The sequence below is a fragment of the Jaculus jaculus genome, chromosome 13, assembly GCF_020740685.1.
Source record: "Jaculus jaculus isolate mJacJac1 chromosome 13, mJacJac1.mat.Y.cur, whole genome shotgun sequence".
In the NCBI taxonomy this organism is placed as follows: Eukaryota; Metazoa; Chordata; class Mammalia; order Rodentia; family Dipodidae; genus Jaculus; species Jaculus jaculus.
Window position 1 is genome coordinate 29,284,830 of NC_059114.1, and position 18,087 is coordinate 29,302,916.

Sequence of the window (18,087 nt, forward strand, 5' to 3'; positions counted from 1 at the left end):
GAATAGAAAATGAAAACAGAAATACCTTTTTCTTAAACATGTAGAGTTTTCTTAAAGTGTTTTGGTGTTTTAACATTTCAAGCATAATAGCTTTGACTTTATTCTGAAGAAAGGGATATTTGTGTTTGGATCACAGAAACAGTTTTGCGTTTTCTATAATTGGCAGCTGCATATCTGTTGTGATGTAATGCAAACTTACAAAATATTTAAAGTGATGCTTTCAAATACAAATTTTAAAAAATTATTTTCATTTATTGGAGAGAGAGGCAGAGAATGGGTGCACCAGGGCCTCCAGCCACTGCAAACGAACTCCAGACGTATGCACTACCTTGTGTGTCTGGCTTATGTGAGCATAGAACTGGGTTCTTTTGGCTTTGCCGGCAAGCGCCTTAACCGCTAAGCCACCTCTCCAGCCCAGGAAACTTGAATTCTTTTACAGACAAAAAAAAAAAAATATATATATATATATATATACATATCTGATTTTAACCTATACTACAGAGCCATAGTAACAAAAACAGTGTGGTACTGGCACAAAAACAGACATGTAGATCAGTGGAACAGAATAGAGGACCCAGATGTAAGTCCAGGTAGCTATAGCCACCTGATATTCAATAAAAATGCCAAAAATACTCATTGGAGAAAAGACAGCCTCTTCAGCAAATGGTGTTGGGAAAACTGGATATATATCTGCAGAAGGATGAAAATAGATTCTTCTCTCTCACCATGCACAAGAATTAAGTCCAAATGGATTAAAGACCTTAACATCAGACCTGAGACTCTGAAACTGCTAGAGGAAAAAGTAGGGGAAACCCTTCAACATGTTGGTCTTGGCAAAGACTTTCTGAATACAACCCCAATTGCTCAGGCAATAAAACCACAGATTAATCACTGGGACCTAATGAAATTACAAAGATTTTGTACTGCAAAGGACACAGTGAAAAAAGCAAAGAGGCAACCTACAGAATGGGAAAAAATCTTTGCCAGCTATATATCTGATAGAGGATTAATATCTAGGATATACAAAGAATTCAAAAAGTTAAATAATAAGGAATCAAACAAACCAATCAAAAAATGGGCTATGGAGCGAAATAGAGCATTCTTAAAGGAAGAAATACGAATGGCATATAAGCATCTAAAAAATGTTCTACATCACTAGTTATCAGGGAAATGCAGACTAAAACTACATTGAAATTCCATCTCACTCCTTTCAGATTGGCCACCATCATGAAAACAAATGATCATAAATGTTGGCGGGGATGTGGAAAAAGAGGAACCCTTCTACACTGTTGGTGGGAATGCAATGTGGTCCAGCCACTGTGGAAATCAGTGTGGAGGTTCCTAAAACAGCTAAAGATTGATCTACCACATGACCCAACTATAGCACTCCTAGGCATATATCCTAAGGACTCATCTCATTTTCTTAGAAGTACGTGCTCAACCATGTTTATTGCTGCTCAATTTATAATAGCTGGGAAATGGAACCAGCCTAGATGTCCCTCAACTGATGAGTGGATAATGAAGATGTGGCACATTTATACAATGGAGTTCTACTCAGCGGTAAAGAAAAATGAAGTTATGAAATTTGCAGAAAAATGGATGGACCTGGAAAGGATTATACTAAGTGAGGTAACCCAGGCCCAGAAGGCCAAGCGCCACATGTTCTCTCTCATGTGGATCCTAGCTACAGATGATTGGACTTCTGCGTGAGAATGAAAATACTTAGTAGCAGAGGCCAGTAAGTTAAAAAGGAGATATAAAGGGGAGAGAAAGGAAGGGAGGAGGATACTTAATAGGTTGATATTGTATATATGTAAGTACAGTGATTGAGATGGGGAGGTAATATGATGGAGAATAGAATTTCAAAGGGGAAAGTGTGGGGGGGGGGGAGGGAAGGAATTACCATGGGATTTTTTTTATAATCATGGTAAATGTTAATAAAAATTAAAAATATAAACAAAATATGAAAAAGAAAAAAAAAAAGAGGGAAATCTCGGAAAATTCCACTTGCTACTTGACAAGGGGATTCAACAAAACTAGGTTCCTCCGCTCAGCCTCGCGGGATGCAGGACTTTACCAGCTTCGTTTCCACCGAAGCTGACAAATCGGCACCATCCCGCCAGCTTCCTTTGGCTAATGACATGTCTCTGTAGGACGCGAACGTGTGGCTCTCGTGTGCTCCAGCTTGGCTGGGAAGCCAGGGACCTGGGGCCGCTCCGCAAGCCCGCGGGGCTGTTCCTCCCTCTAGCCGGCTCTCGGGCGCCCCCCGCGAGGAGAAGCTCACGGACACGCGCCGGCGCCGTTGCTGGGAGCCTGTAGCTAAGGGCACCGTTGCCACGGACGCCCTCCTGGGTCCCCGCTCGGTCTTTCCGGAGCTCGGTCCTCCCGGAGCCTGGCTCCCGGGCCCGCGGCCGCGGCATGGACGACCTTCGGGTGCTGTGGATGCGTGACCGCGTGAACGCCGCCTTGGACCTCTCGGACCCGCAGCTATTCGAGGACCTGATGAACCGCGATGACGGCGAGGGGGAGGAGGTCGTCCTGCACTTTCTCAACCAGATGAGCGAAGAGGAGTGCGCCTCCACGATCTTCTTCTACCGCGCCCTGGTGCCAGAGGAGGTGGAGGAGGAGATGGGTGAGCTGCGCCCAGCGGCCGGGCTCAGTCCTGTGGCCTTTGCCCTCCAGCAAGAGGGAACTGGGACAGGGCTGGGGCGTCCCGGATGTCACGGCCTGTATGACCAGCCTCCTGTGCTGGCCTTTTACTATGCAGGACTTTTGGGTGCCCTACAGCCCTTGTATGGGGTTGGGGTATGGTGCCAGGGAGACTTCAAGAGTATATTTATTAACCAACCCCAGCACTGCGGAGGCAGAGGTAGGAGGACGGCTGTGAGTTTGAGGCCAACCTGAAACTACAGAGTAAGTTCCAGGTCAGCCTGGGCTAGAGTGAGACCCTACCTGGAAAACAAATTATTGTGACTTTTAGAATTTTTGCATTTTGGGACACAGGATCATACTATGTAGCCAAGGCTGGCTTCAAACCTGTAGTTCTCTGCTTCAGCCTCTTGAGTGCTAAGATTACAAGTATGCATCCTCTCTCTCTCTCTCTCTCTCTCTCTCTCTCTCTCTCTCTCTCTCTCTCTCTCTCTGTGTGTGTGTGTGTGTGTGTGTGTGTTTGTTTTGAGTTAGAGTCTCACTCTATCCCAGGTTGACCTGGAATTCATTATGTAGTCTTTGGCTGGCCTTGAACCCATACCTCTACTTCCCAAGGGCTGGGATTAAAGGCATGCACCACCATACCAGATTTTATTTTATTTTTTAATATTTTATTTTAGTCTGGTGTTGTGGCACATGCCTTTAATCTCAGTACTTGGGAAGCAGTGGTAGGAGGATTGCCATGAGTTTGCGGCCATCCTAAGATTACATAGTGAATTCCAGGTCAGCCTGGGGTAGAGTGAGACCCTACCTCGAAAAAAAAAAAAAAAAAAAAAAAAAAAAAAAGCACAACAGTGAAAAAACCTGCGGGGTGTGGTGGTGCACACCTTTAATCCTAGCACTGGGGAGGCAGAAGTAAAAGGATTGCTGTGAGTTCAAGGCCAGCCTAGGACTACAGAGTGAATTCCAGTTCAGCCTGGATGGAGTGGGACCCTACCTTGAACCAAACAAAACAACAACACTATAAAACTACGCAGACCTTAACAACTGGGTGTCACTTATGCGTCTCTCCTGCTCTGGCTATTGCCTGCTCTCCATACTCATGCCGCTTGGCTGCCTGCTCACCTCAGAGGGTCTCTCGATAGTTCCCGGCCCCTCCAGAAGGCACTCAGAACTCTCCACACACGGTGTCTTTTTTCTGGCTCTTGTCCACTGTCAGCATGTGGTGAGAGTGTTGAGGTGTTGCCTCTAAAAATCTTGGAGTCACCCATCTTGGAGGCACCTGAATGGTCAGAAGTGGATGAAGGGACCTCCTCCCCAACTGTACATTTCAGGAAGTCATCCACTATTTATGAAGGAGTTGGGGACAGTTTTATTGGGATTCTGTCATTGCTCTCTGTGGTCCATCCAAAGAACTGCTGCAGGGCCAGCCCATGAAACTCATTTTTCCTCTTCTTTCTGCCTCCTGGTCAAGACTCTCTGCTCCCAGCTGAAGTGAAAAGTTGGGGCCAGGAGGGGCAGGGACCCACACCTGCAGCAGCCAACGCAGTTCAGGTGCTATGGGCACACACATGTGGACCTTGAATCACATGTGACTGCCCGGCAAAGGTCACTTAGCCATCTACTTCCTGTTAGGCAAACAGCCCCATGTTCTCTTAGAAGTTCCTATGACAGAACTGTGTAAAATAAAAAGTAGAAAAGTGACATGTCAGCATTCCTTAAGCCCCAGTCTTAAATAGTCCTATCTGCACATGAGTCACTCTCGTTGGCTTAGTGTGTGTCCTGCCAGACCCTTTCTCACATGTCTGTCAATCTCGACCTACTGACTGTCTCATCATTTTGTACCTTTTTTTCCTTCTTTTTTTTTGGGGGGGGTTTCAAGGTAGGGTCTCACTCTAGCCCAGACTGACCTGGAATTCACTTATGTATTCTCAGGGTGGCCTTGAACTCATAACAATCCTCCTACCTCTGCCTCCCGAGTGCTGGGATTAAAGGTATGTGTCACCACACCCAGCTATTTTTTTTTCTTTTCCTGTTTTGAGACAGGGTTTCATGTATCCTAAGCTGGTCTTGAGCTCCTGATCTTCCTGCTTCAGCCTTCTGAGTGAAGAAATTATTAGGAGTGTCACCATGCCTGGCTCATTGTAACCATTTTGTTGCTTTAAAAAAAATTCATTGACCAACTGGGTATGGTGGCACATGCCTTTAATCCCAGCACTGGGGAGGCAGAGGTAGGAGGATCACTGAGAGTTCAAGGCCACCCTGAGACTGCAGAGTGAATTCCAGGTCAGCCTGAGGTAGAATGAGACCCTACCTTGAAAGACAAAACAACAAAAAAAATTATTGGCAATATTATACATATATGTAAGGTATTTTGATCACGATTACCTCTCCTTGCCTTCTCTTTCCCCATTCCCCTTCTCTGAACCCTTTCTTCTTCCCAACTAGTCCTTCTACTTGACACCCTCTCCAAACACTGCCCCCAGCAACCATTAACTGCCAATAATGCCTCAAGGAGGGATGGGATCCTTATTCCGTCCTCCATCATCCATGATGGAGTGTTGCTGGGCTCAATATTGTGCAGATCTGGAGTCCCTGTAAGCTCATGAACATGAGGGCCATGCCAGGAAGGCAGTGTTCCCCACTCCCCTCCCCATCTTGGCACGATTAAGTCATAATTAAGTAACCACAGTGTTGATAAACACTGATAGTGCATGACCACAGCCTCTTCCTGTTTGTTGGTCATGTGCATTTTCTTCTGCAATTTATTAATTTTTTTAAGTTTCATTAATTTTAGAATAATTGATAGTAGAATTTTAATTAAGTCTTATGAAGACATTTCAACATTATATTGCGGCCATTTTGAAGGACCATAATGACCTCAGTTGTCTTAAGTTTCCTAAAATGGCATCACTAGTGCCAGCTGTTTCTAAAGTTTTGCATAAACACATTCATATAAGCAGATTAATTGGCTTTCATGTCATTTGTCTGTGGCAGAATTGGCATGGCTCTCCTTGCTGTCCCTGGCATCACAGTATTTTTGCACTACTATACCATGTGTGAGTCTTCTGTATGGTGCTTCCCCACCTTTCACTTCACAAGGGTGCCTGAGGTTTCACACAGTGAAGAATTACCTTTTGTATTTTTTTCCCATTCCTGTGGCCATAAAGACAATGAGCTGCTTGGCCAGTCTGAAGAGGAGACTGGAGAGGAAGACACTGATTCTCAGAAAGCCGAGGCCATGGAAAAAGGGCCAGGTAGGTGTCTGGAGGGGTTTGGGGTGCAGATCTATGGAGGCCTTTGCTCCAGAGTAGATGCTTATGGCTCACCCAGAATCACAGTAAGGCTGCAGAGTTAGTGGTAGATATGTGCACAAGGGTCCCAGGGCAACTGTTATAGATGACCACCAATGGGGCTGCTGAAAACAGCAGAAATATATCCTCACAGGTCTGAAGGCCACAAGTCCAAATCACACTGTCCACAAGGCCATGTCCTCTCTAGAGGCTCTGAAGAGGACACTGACTTGCCTTGCCCAGCTTCCAGTGGCTTGTGGCTGCATCATTGTCATCTTCCTGGATTCATCTTATGGCCTCTTCCCTGTGTGTCTGAGTCTCCCTGTTCTTTCTGTTATCTAGGCATTGGGTTCTGGGCCCCTCTACTCCAGTGAAACCCCATCTTAACTCTACATCTTCAAGACCCTCTTTTCAAATAAGGACATACTCTGTGGTCAGGAGTGTTGGGGGACACAGTTGAACCCAGGATGAGCAGAATATAAGATGCCCACTCTCACATGGTTTGCCCGTCAACTTCGTGAAGAGCATGTGTGCCATACTCTATCCTATAGGGCTTTGTCCCTTCCCATGCACCTCAGCTGCTGCCATGTCCCCAGATGCTTTGTCATGTCAGAGTGCTTGTAAGCCAAGGACACCTCTGCTGTCTCAGCTAGAGAGGGTGCTGGGGCATTAGCCCTGACACGTGACTCCGGGCAGGCTGTGAGATGTTTCTCACAGTGGTCACATGCCTCGAATGCCGGGCTTTGACCCTGTGGTCTACAGCCATTCTTCTCGAGTGGGAGTGGTTCTGCCCTCAAGAGACACTGCACCACATCTGAGACAGTTTGGGTCACCAAAAGTAGAGGGTGGAGCTATTGGCATTTGGTGCATGAAGATCAGAGGTGCAGCCAAGGACACAGAAAAGGCACAAGCTGGGCCCAGAGGACAGGCCTAGAGTCCCAGCTACTGAAGAGTTGAGGCAGGAGGAGTGCAAGTTCAAGGCCAGCCTGAGCAACCTAGTGAGACTCTCTCAAAATAAAAAGTCTAGAAAATGGCTCGAGGTATACTTTGGTGGACAGAACTTGCTTAGCATGTGTGAGGCCTTAGGTTTCAGCCCCAGCACCACAGAAATAAATGGCTTAGTTAATTTAAATACAATGCGCAGGGAAGCCCTACCACAGAACCATCCAGCCAGAGCCACAATGGGAGGCTGGGAGCAGAAGAGCTCCCGCTTTCCTTGACCCACTATCCATGGCAAGTAGCTGCAAATGCACTTTTACACACTGCTCTGGTGGCATCCCCCATGAGTGAAAACCCCAGTGGAGAAAGGATGACATTTAGAAATGTTTACTTGCACGTGTGCACACTAGAATCTCCTTGCTACTTCGGCTTTATGTGGGCACTTAGGAATTGAACCCAGGCCACCAGGCTTTGCAAGTAACTGCTGAGCCATCTCTCCAGTCCTCCACTATTCATCTTTCAGAAGAATTTCTTTCTTTCTTTCTTCTTATATTTATTTATTTTTTTTTTTCAAGATAGGGTCTCACTCTAGCCCAGGCTGACCTGGAATTCACTACCAAGTCTTAAGGTGGCCTCAAACTCACAGTGATTCTCCTACCTCTGCCTCCTGAGTGCTATTTTTTTGGTTTTTGAGACTCTCACTCCAGTCCAGGCTGACCTGGAATTCACTATGTAGTCTCGGGCTGGTCTCAAACTCTCAGTGGCCCACCCACCTCAGCCTCCAAGTGCTGGGATTAAAGGCATGTGCCATCATACCCAGGGGAGAGAGAGAGAGAGAGAGAGACAGAGAGAGAAAGGGGGGGGGGGGAGGAATGGGCACCAACCATTGCAAATGAACTCTAGATGCATGCACAATGTTGTGCATCTGGCTCTACATGGGTACTGGGGAGCTGACCTTGGATTGTCAGGCTTTGCAAGCAAGTGCCTTAATTGCTGAGCCATCTCTCTCCAGCCCTCTTTTTTTTTTTTTCCAAGGTAGGGTCTCACTCTACCCCAGGATGACCTGGAATTTACTATGCAGTCTGAGTGCTGGGACTAAAGGCATATGCCACCTTGCCCGGCTTTCCCAATTAATACTTAAGTGCATTTCTCATTTTCTTTTTCTTGTGGTAAAATACCCATAGCATATCCAGGAATGGTGGCCCATACCTGCAGTTCCACAGCTCAGGAGCCTGAGGCCAGAGAAGCAGGAATTCAAGACCATCCTTGGCTACATAAATTCTGGGCCAGCCTGGGCTACATAAGACTCTGTCTCAAAAAATAAAATCCACAGGCTGAAGGGATGGTTCAGTGGTTAAAGGCACTTTCTGGCAAAGCCTGCCAGCAGAGGTTTGATTCCGCAGTATCCATATAAAACCAGATGCACAAAGTGGCACACACATCTACATTTTGTATGCAGTGGCAGGAGGCTCTGGCACACCCATTCTCTCTCATACACAAGTAAGTAAAAATAAATTATATATATATATATATATATATATATATATATATATATATATATATATATATATAATTTTATTGTTATTGGTTTTTTCAAGTAGGGTCTCTAGCCCAGGCTGACCTGGAATTTACTACATAGTCTCAGACTGGCCTCAAACTCACAGTAATCCTCCTACTTCAGCCTCCCAAGTATTGGGATTAAAGGTGTGTGCTACCATGACTGGGAGAGAGAGAGAATGAATATGGGCATGCCAAGGGCCTCTTGCCACTGTAAATGAACTCCAGATGCATGTGCCACCTTGTGCATCTGACTTTATATGGTTACTGGGGAATTGAACCCAAGTTTTGCAGGCAAGTGTCTTAACCATGAGCCATTTCTCTAGCCCTCTCATCTCTCTCTCTTTTTTGAATTTTATTCTCTGTGTGTTTGGGGGTGCACACCATAGGCTACTGAAAACGAATGCCAGACACATCTTTTTTTTTTTTTTTTGCATCCAGTTTACATGGGTGGCTTGGGAATTGAACCCAGGCCAACTGGCTTTATAAGCAACAAGTGCCTTTAACCACTGAGAATCACCCCCAGCTCCCTGTAACTCTCTTCTTAATGATAAACCTTTCTTAAACCTTTTTTCGAGGTATGGTCTCACTGTAGCTCAGGCTGACCTGGAATTCACTATTTAGTCTTGGTGTGGTCTCGAACTCACAGCGATCCTCCTACCTCTGCCTCCCAAGTGCTGGGATTAAAGGTGTGTGCCACTACACTGGGGCCAATAAACCTCTTTTAAAGTAAAAATCTCAGAAATCACATGCTGGGCATCATAACTGGGACACACAGCAATGTGTGTGAGCATGTTAATTTCAGATGCACAACTTATGCGTCTATGACAGGACTCATTTGTAAAAACTGGACATGTCACTTTTGAGAACATATGCTGTTGGACAGGCTGGTTTGCACAGAGGGAAGCCTAATTTCTGATCATCTCACCTCACACGTTGGCTCATGTGTTGCAGCTAAGAAAGCGAAGGGGAGAAACAGCTCTGTAACGCCATCTGTATTCGGTGATGAGGAGGAAGAGGTAGACAAAGAGAATTCAGACAAACTCTCCAGTAAGGTGCGCCTGTCTGTCTGTCCTGGGAGGGGAACATGCCCTTTCACAGACGGGGTAACTGACAAACAGCACGTTCTGGGACACCGTATTGTACTGGAGGGTGGATTGCCATACGAGGGTTCAGTGACCCATTCAGAGAAGCTGCTCGCTTGCAGTTTTGGTTTATTAAAAGTGTGCAATGAACGTCAGCAGAGAAACAGGTTTCGTGAAGGGCAAGGGGGCCGTGTTGCCAGGTGTCCCCTGACTCCAACCTCACGGAGCCTCTGAAGTGCTTAGTTCTTCCTGAGAGTGTATGAAAATATGCACTCACTGAGGCCTGGTGTCCAGGTTTTTAAAAACATATTTTATTTTATTTATTTGATAGGGGGAGGGAGAGGAAGAGGCAGATAGAGAAAGAGAATGGGAGCACCAGGGCCTCCAGCCACTGCAAACGAAGTATAGATGCTTGTGCCCCCTCATGCATCTGGCTTATGTGGGTTCTGGGGAATTGAACCTGGTTCCTTCGGCTTCATAAGCAAATGCCTTAACAGCTAAGCCATCTCTCCAGCCCCATGGAGTCCAGGTTTTTATGGGGCCACTCACAGAGGCACAGAGCGTCCACAAGGCTGGCGATGGTCATAGCTCCCCTTCATCTCTGACCCACAACCCACCCCAGAGGCCAAACTAATACAGTGCAGCCCCAGGCAAACAAAACCAGGCCTTCCTGCAAATCACAGCAATCGTCTGGTGGGTCCATGTCCTCAGCTATGCAATAACACCACATCAGGTAGGACATTCTTTTTTTTTTTTTTGAGGGAGGGTCTCACTTTAGCTCAGCTGACCTGAAATTCACCTCAGCCTCAGGTGGCCTCAAACTTATGGTGGTCCTCCTACCTCTGCCTCCCGAGTGCTGGGATTAAAGGCATGCGCCACCACACCCCGCGAAGACATTTTTGTTTTGTTTTGTTTTTCAAGGTAGGGGCTTGTTCTAGCCTAGGCTGACCTGAGATTCACTATGTAGTCTTAGGCTGGCCTCATACTCACAACAATCCTCCTACATCTGCCTCCCTAGTATTGTGATTAAAGGCATGTGCCTTTAATAGATAGAGAGAAAGAAGCAGATATATAGAGAAAATGGGCACACCAGGGCCTCCAGCCACTGCAAATGAACTCCAGACACATGAGGCACCTCGTGCATCTGGTTTATGTGGGTCCTAGAGAATCAAACCTGGGTTCTTTGACTCTTTAGGTAAGTGCCTTAACCACTAAGCCCAGTACTGGGCAATTAAACCTGAACAAGCAAGCACTTTTAACCACTGAGTCATCTCTCCATCCCTAGGTAGGTCATTCTAAGGGCTTAGAAGCCATCATCCTGGAGCTTCTCTGGGCCACATGCAGCTATGACAACCCAGTCTATTCACTGCAGATGGTCAAAGGGTGAAGCTTAAAGCTGAGGTGTAGGTGTCCAGCTTGGCCTGTGCTTCAAATGACAGTTGCTGACTTCCTGTACACATCAGACCCTTAAAACCAGATTCAACCAAGCATAGTGGCACATGCCTGTATTCTGGCACTCAGCAAGTGGAGGGAGGATCAGATAGTCAAGGTCATCCTCAGCTATACAGTGAGTTCAAGGCTATCCTGGGCTACATGAGCCCTGTCTTAGAAGACAAAACAGATAAAAAGCTCAGATTTGGGCATAGTTTCTTTCAATGCTCAACAAAGCTTGACTTTGATTTTTTTAAATATATTTTATTTATTTATTTATTTGAGAGAGAGAGAGAGAGAGGGAGAGAATGGGTACGCCAGGGCCTCCAGCCACTACAAATGAACTGCAGATCATGTGCCCCCTTGTGCATCTGGCTTATGTGGGTCCTGGAGAATCAAACCTGGATCCTTTGGCTTTTCAGGCAAATGCCTTAACTGCTAAGCCATCTCTTCAGCCCTTTGACTCATTTTTTAAAAAAATATTAATTTGAGAGAGAGGGAGACAGAAAGAAAATGAATGGGCCTATCAGGACCTCTTGTTTCTGCAAACAAATTTCAGATGTGTGTGGCACTCTGTGCATCTGGAGTTATGTGGGTACTAAGGAATTGAACCCAGGCTGACAAGTTTTGCAAGCAAACACCTTTAACTGCGGAGTCATCTCAGCTCACTTAAAAAATTTATTTATTTATTTGTTTTTTTGAGGTAGGGTCTCACTGTAGTTCAAGCTAACCTGGAATTCACTATGTGGTCTCAGGGTGGCAACCACGCCTGGCTAAAATATTTATTTATTTATTTACCAGAGGGGGGGGGAGGGAGGGAGGGAGGGAGGGAGGGAGGGAGGGAGGGAGAATGGGAGTGCCAGGGCCTCTCTAGCCACTGCAAACGAACTACAGATACATGTGCCTCCTTGTGCATCTGGCTAACATGGGTCCTAGAGAATCAAACCAGCATCCTTTGGCTTTGCAGACAAATGCCTTAACTGCTAAGCCATTTCTCCAGCCACCCCCTTTAAAAAAATTTTTTTTTGAGCCAAGGTTTCACTCTCCCAGGCTAAAACTCACTTTGTAGCCCAGGCTGGCTGAAACTCACTTTGTAGCCCAGGCTGGACTGCAACTTATGGTGATCTTCCTACTTCATCCTATCAAGTGCTGGGACTAAAGGTATGTGCCACCATCCCTGGTTTTGACCTCCACTCTTTCTGGATTGGTAATCCAAGTGGATCTAGGTAGGTCAGTTAATACAAGAGGCAGGCTTGGGGTCCAGGGTCTATCCATGTTGGCTTGCCTGTGGCCATGGCTGTGCAGTCAGGAAGTGACCCTCCTGGCTCTGTGTACTTGGCTGTGAGACTGTTTGCCAAATGCAGGCATATGAGGTGTGACAGTGTCTTGTGGCTTATTTCAGAGGTTCGTGAAACGCATCGTGAACAGGTTGTACCTTCGTGTGCTCTGCACACCAGTTCCTGAGGAGTTTATGGACCAGAATGTGGTGTATTTTCTCAGAAACACAAAAGGTACTTTGTTGATGTGTGTGGCATGTGTATGCACCTGCATATGGGCTACATTTTTATTTTTTTTTTATTTTTGGTTTTTCGAGGTAAGGTCTCACTTTAGCTCAGGCTGACCTGGAATTCTCTATGTAGTCTCAGGGTGGCCTTGAACTCATGGTGATCCTCCTACCTCTGCCTCCCGAGTGCTGGGATTAAAGGCATGTGCCACCACGCCTGGCTCCTGGGCTACGCTTTTATATCTTTACCTTTTCTTCAGATGATAACTTGGGGTTTGGCTTCTTTTTTTTTTTTCGAGGTAGGGTCTCACTCTAGCTCAGGCTGACCTGGAATTCACTATGTAGTCTCAGGGTGGCCTTGAACTCATAGCAATCCTCCTACCTCTGCCTCCCGAGTGCTGGGATTAAAGGTGTGTGTCACCATGCCCAGCAGGGTTTGGCTTTTTGGGGTAGGGTCTCCCTTTGTAAACCAGGCTGGATTTCAAAACAAGATCCTCCTGCCTCAGTCTCTCTTCTGAGTGCTGGGATGACTGGTGTGTGCCTCCAAGCTTGACTTAGAAGATAACTTTAAAAAACCATTCTTGTTTATTTATGAGAGAGAGAGAGAGAATGAGAATGGGTTTACCAGGGCCTCCAGCAAATGAACTCCAGAAGCATACATTACAATGTGCATCTGGCTTACATGAGTTTTGGGTGATTGAACCTGGGTTCTTAAGCTTTGCAGACAAGTACCTTAACTGTCAAGCTATCTCTACAGCCCAGAAGATAACTTTTGGGCTGGGGAGATGACTCAGTGATTGGAAGTACTTGCTGCTCAAACCTGATATCCAGAGTTTGTATCTCCAGAACCCGTGAAAACTGGACACAGCAGCATAGCTGTCTGCAATCCTAGCTCACCTACAGCAGGGGGAAATCAAGTCAGAAGGATCCCAGAAGCTCCAGGGCCAGCCAGCCTGGCCCAGACAGCAAACAAGGTAGAAGGCGAGGACTAATATCTTGACATTGCCCTCTGACCTCCACATGTACCCCTGTCCCCCAAGATAACTTTTTGTTAGTGCAGTTATTTCACCATTTATAGATTTAGTGCTTGCAAATCTGTCTGCTAAAATTTATTCCTCTCCCAAGTGTAATCCTTGCTGTATCACCTTGGACAGAGGGCGGAAGAGGTAAGTCACCCAACACACATGTTCTTGGTTGGGCAGGAACAAGACAGCCCTCTGCCTTCATGTCTGCTATTCAGTCCTTTCAATGGTCTCCTCAGGAACATTATTATGCAGTTGTGCTTTTTGTTTCAATGGCCCCAAATATTGGCTTATCTTCCGGAGTGCCACGTTGTGATGTGTGGCCAAATGTCTATTAGACAAGCATCATCCAGGCATGTGAGTCAGAATTGCTGATTACATGTAGACGAGTCACCTACATATAGCATACACCCATGAAGATAAGGTCCTTATCCCTCACGAGAATGTAGCTACTCTAGAGGCTTGAAGGCACACCATCTTGTATTTCCCCTAGGCGACAGCTCAGTGCTTGCCAAGTTCACGTTCATTCTCCATGACTTCCTGCTGAGCATAACTTGAGCTGAATGTGTTACTATGTCCTTAAATCTAGACATGGTGGTGCATGCCTGTAACCCCAACACTCAAAAGCTGAGGCAGGAGGGTTTTGAATTCTAGGTAACACCTGAACCAATGACTGCTGGGCAGTCTTGTTTGTTTCAGGTCCTTAGGAGCCCAGCATTTCCAGAGGTGCAAATCAGTGTGGCTTCTGAGTCTGTGGTCAGAATGTTCCTTTTCAGCAGCTTGGGGCTGTTTCTTGCTGACCTGATGCTGGGTCTTTTTCTCTTTAGAGTCAATCTCTGAAGCTAGCTACATGAAGGAGGCGATGGAAACCATGCCAGAAACCCTGGAGTATGGGGTTATCAATAGTCGTGTGCTCCAATTCCTGAGGGATACCATATGCCAGGTAACTGAGCACAAGGATGGTCCTGGCATTTTGAGAACAGAAGCTGTTTGCGTCTTCTCTCCCACAGAAGAAAGTGGACACTGTTCTGAGAATGCTGTCCTGAGCACTGGAACCAGAAGGATGGATGAGTCCCGACACAGAACACGTGCAGGATGTCCCGACACGCTACAGCACATGTGATTATGCACAGAACACACACACACACACACACACACACATGACATCCTCATACTCTACAGCACAAGTGGTCAGACACAGACCACACACACGATGTCTTCATACCCTATAGCACGTGGTTACACACAGAAGACACACAAAATGTCCTCACATGCTACACCACATGTGGTTACACACAGAACACACACGTGATGTCCTCACCCCCCCAGCACATGTGGTTACACACACAACACACACACATGGTGTCCTCACACCCCCAGCACATGTGGTTACACACACAACACACACATGGTGTCCTCACACCCCCAGCACATGTGGTTACACACAGAACACACACACATGGTGTCCTCACACCCCCAGCACGTGTGGTTACACACACAACACACACATGGTGTCCTCACACCCCCAGCACGTGTGGTTACACACACAACACACACATGGTGTCCTCACACCCCCAGCACATGTGGTTACAAACACAACACACACATGGTGTCCTCACACCCCCAGCACATGTGGTTACACACAGGACACACACATGATGTCTTTACGCTCTATAGCACACACAATGTCCTCACATTCTACAGCACATGTGTTCAGACATACTGTCCTCACACTCTGTAAGCACATGTGGAAAGACACAGAACACACGCGTACATGAAGAAGCATCAAGGTAGATGACAAAAGATGTGAGGACAATGCATTGTGTTATTGTGTTATCATGTGTGTACTGTATGCAGTGGTGATAAGGGATGACCTTGATGGGGTGCTGTCTGACCTTTTTTTCTTTTCTGTACCTGTGTATATGGTGTTCACAGCTATGTATATGTGTGTATGGAGGCCATTGGTCAACATTGGGTGTCTTCTCAATCACCTTATGTTTTTGAGATATGCCCTCTCAGTGAACCCAGAGTTCACCAAATCAGTTTGACTAGCTGGGCAGCAAGCACTAGGTATCTTCCTGTGTACCCCTCCCCTGTGCTAGGATAACAGATGTCACTGCCACACCCAGCTTTTATGTAGGTACTGGAGATCCAAACTTGGGTCATCATGTATGTGTGACAAGCATGTTACCTACTGAGTTATCTCCTCAGCTGATTGACCACTGTTTAAGAATCAAAATTTCGCACATCAGCCGCAGCCGCCTCGCTCTGGGTCCCGCGGTCGCAGCTCACGTCGCCTCTTCCTCTTCCTCCTCCGTGCCATCGCCGCTGCCACTGCCACTGCCTTCGGGAGTTGGATCCCTCCGGCACACGGGCTCCAGCCGCTTGCTCGCTCGCTTGCTTCCAAAAGCGCTTGTAGCCACCTTCCACTCATCAAGGCCATCTCGGTCTCCTTCCTCCCACCCACCCCGCCCCGTCACCCGACACTCCAGATCGTGAAAGATGGTGGATCGCGAGCAACTGGTGCAGAAAGCCCGGCTGGCCGAGCAGGTGGAGCACTACCACGGCATGGCCGCGGCCATGAAGAACATGACAGAGCTGAACGAGCCACTGTCCAACGAGGAGCGGAACCTCCTGTCGGTGGCCTACAAGAATGTGGTGGGGGCACACCGCTCCTCCTGGCGGGTCACCAGCAGCATCGAGCAGAAGATGTCCGTGGATGGTAACGAGAAGATCGAGATGGTCCGCGCCTACCTGAGAAGATCGAGAAGGAGCTGGAGGCCTTGTGTCAGGACGTGCTGAGCCTGCTGGACAACTACCTGATCAAGAACTGCAGCGAGACCCAGGACGAGAGCAAGGTGTTCCACCTGAAGATAAAAGGGGACTATCACCACTACCTGGCCGAGGTGGCCACTGGGGAGAAGAGGGCCACTGTCGTGGAGTACTCTGAGAAGGCCTACAGCAAAGCCCACGAGATCAGCAAGGAGCACATGCAGCCAACCCACCCCATCCAGCTGGGCCTGGCCCTCAACTACTCCGTCTTTTACTACGAGACCCAGAACGCGCCCGAGCAGGCCTACCACTTGGCCAAGACCGCCTTCGACGACGCCATCGCGGAGCTCGCCACTCTGAACAAGGACTCCGCCCTCATCATGCAGCTGCTCCGCGACAACCTGACGCTCTGGACAAGCGACCAGCAAGACGATGGCGGTGGCGAAGGCAACAATTAAGACCCCCCGCCCCAGGTGGACTGGCAGCGCATGCTGATGCTACTGCTGCAGTCTTTATTTTTTTCCCATGAGTTGGGGGGTTGGGTGGGGGAGGGGAGAGGGAGGGCTGACCTTCCCAGGGAGAAACCCACGACCTGTCCTGTCTTTGATCGCCTCTTTGACATTTTTGCCAAAATACCACTAGTGGAAAGTCAGGCTAGCTGTGCTGGTGGAGTAGCAAGCCTCACGTGGGCACACGGACTGTTCTGCTGGTTCATGCAAGCGGAGTGTTCAGTCTTTAATTTAACTTATTGCTAGATGCTAGGGTTTTTGAGAGGAATAGAAATCGGAAGCAGATGGCCCTCATTCAGTTAAGTTCTGTGGTTCCAGTAAGGATTTTTACATGCCTGCGCTCTTGTCTTCGAGTTGTGGGTATTTCCCCTCCCCCCCCCCCCCCCCCCCCCGTAGCTGTGCTTTCTCTTTCTTTTATTGCCCAGCCAGAGTGTCCCGTGCCACACAAGGCATAGTTTAAGTCCCAGACAGACAGACCTAGAGCCTGGGGCTTATCCTCATGGCTCAGGCCTGGCCTGTCCTCTGAAGTCCCGTGAGTTGTCAGTATTAACACTAAATTGCAGTTTACAGTATTTCTACATCACAGCCATACGTGACATCAAGTCATTGGTTGGTGAGCTTTTTGTTGCTGGTTCTTTTGGCTCTACACGCGGATTCAGCTGTTATCCAAGTAGGATAGGCCATTCCTCGTGTCTACTAGGCTGGAAGATGTGACTGGGAGAATCGAAGCTACTTGAAGTTTGGGTAATTAGGTGCTTGGCAGGTGGCTGTGGCTTTTGTTTTTTCTTCAGTTTTTGGTCCTCAAGTTTTTGCATAAAATCCACCACAAAAGTTATGAATCGTTTTAATAGAAAACCTAGATACCACAAAAATAGAGAAGGTTAGGTCAGTATGTCATCTCTGGCATTCTCTGAGATGCTCCGGCTTCCAGTGGCCAGGGCTCCTTGCTCAGGGATCACGCCGTCTGTCTCTGAGTTTGCTCAGCATCCTGGGCCAAGCGACCGATCCTCAAGGTGTGTGGGAAGTCAGTGGTGAGGAAACAATTCCAGTTTCTGGTCAGTTTTCCTTGAAACACCCTTCCCCAGCTTCCTTAGAAGTCACTGGTGGGAAGTAAATGCTTACTTCCTGTTTGGCCAGAGCTTTTCCTCTCTGTTTTTCTTTGTAATGAGAGCGTCGGCCTTTTCACGTGTGCAGTCACCGTACAGCTGGCAGTTAAAGGAAGCCACATTGCTGTTTCCTGTACATTTTGTCCCCAAAGCTCACCCTAGGTCTTGCTTGGGATAAATCTTACCCATAAACATGACCTGTGGCATGTTGATTTTTTTT

General features: G+C 47.3%; 1 protein-coding gene, 1 non-coding gene and 1 pseudogene across 2 annotated transcripts in view; 2 read left to right on the forward strand and 1 right to left on the reverse strand.

Annotated features, from left to right (window-relative positions):
• The first annotated feature begins 2,418 nt into the window (after positions 1-2,418).
• Positions 2,419-18,087, forward strand: part of Dnah10 (dynein axonemal heavy chain 10) — a 204,718-nt gene continuing 189,049 nt past the window's right edge. The window contains exons 1-5 of the mRNA XM_045133057.1: positions 2,419-2,649; positions 5,840-5,906; positions 9,393-9,493; positions 12,357-12,465; positions 14,308-14,423. Coding sequence (XP_044988992.1) covers positions 2,419-2,649; positions 5,840-5,906; positions 9,393-9,493; positions 12,357-12,465; positions 14,308-14,423 — 624 coding nt within the window. The remainder of the gene's footprint in view (positions 2,650-5,839; positions 5,907-9,392; positions 9,494-12,356; positions 12,466-14,307; positions 14,424-18,087) is intronic.
• LOC123454391 lies at positions 5,499-5,624 on the reverse strand. The gene has a single exon (XR_006633356.1). It is a non-coding gene; the product is annotated as a small nucleolar RNA SNORA33 (small nucleolar RNA).
• LOC123454241 lies at positions 14,345-17,604 on the forward strand (annotated as a pseudogene).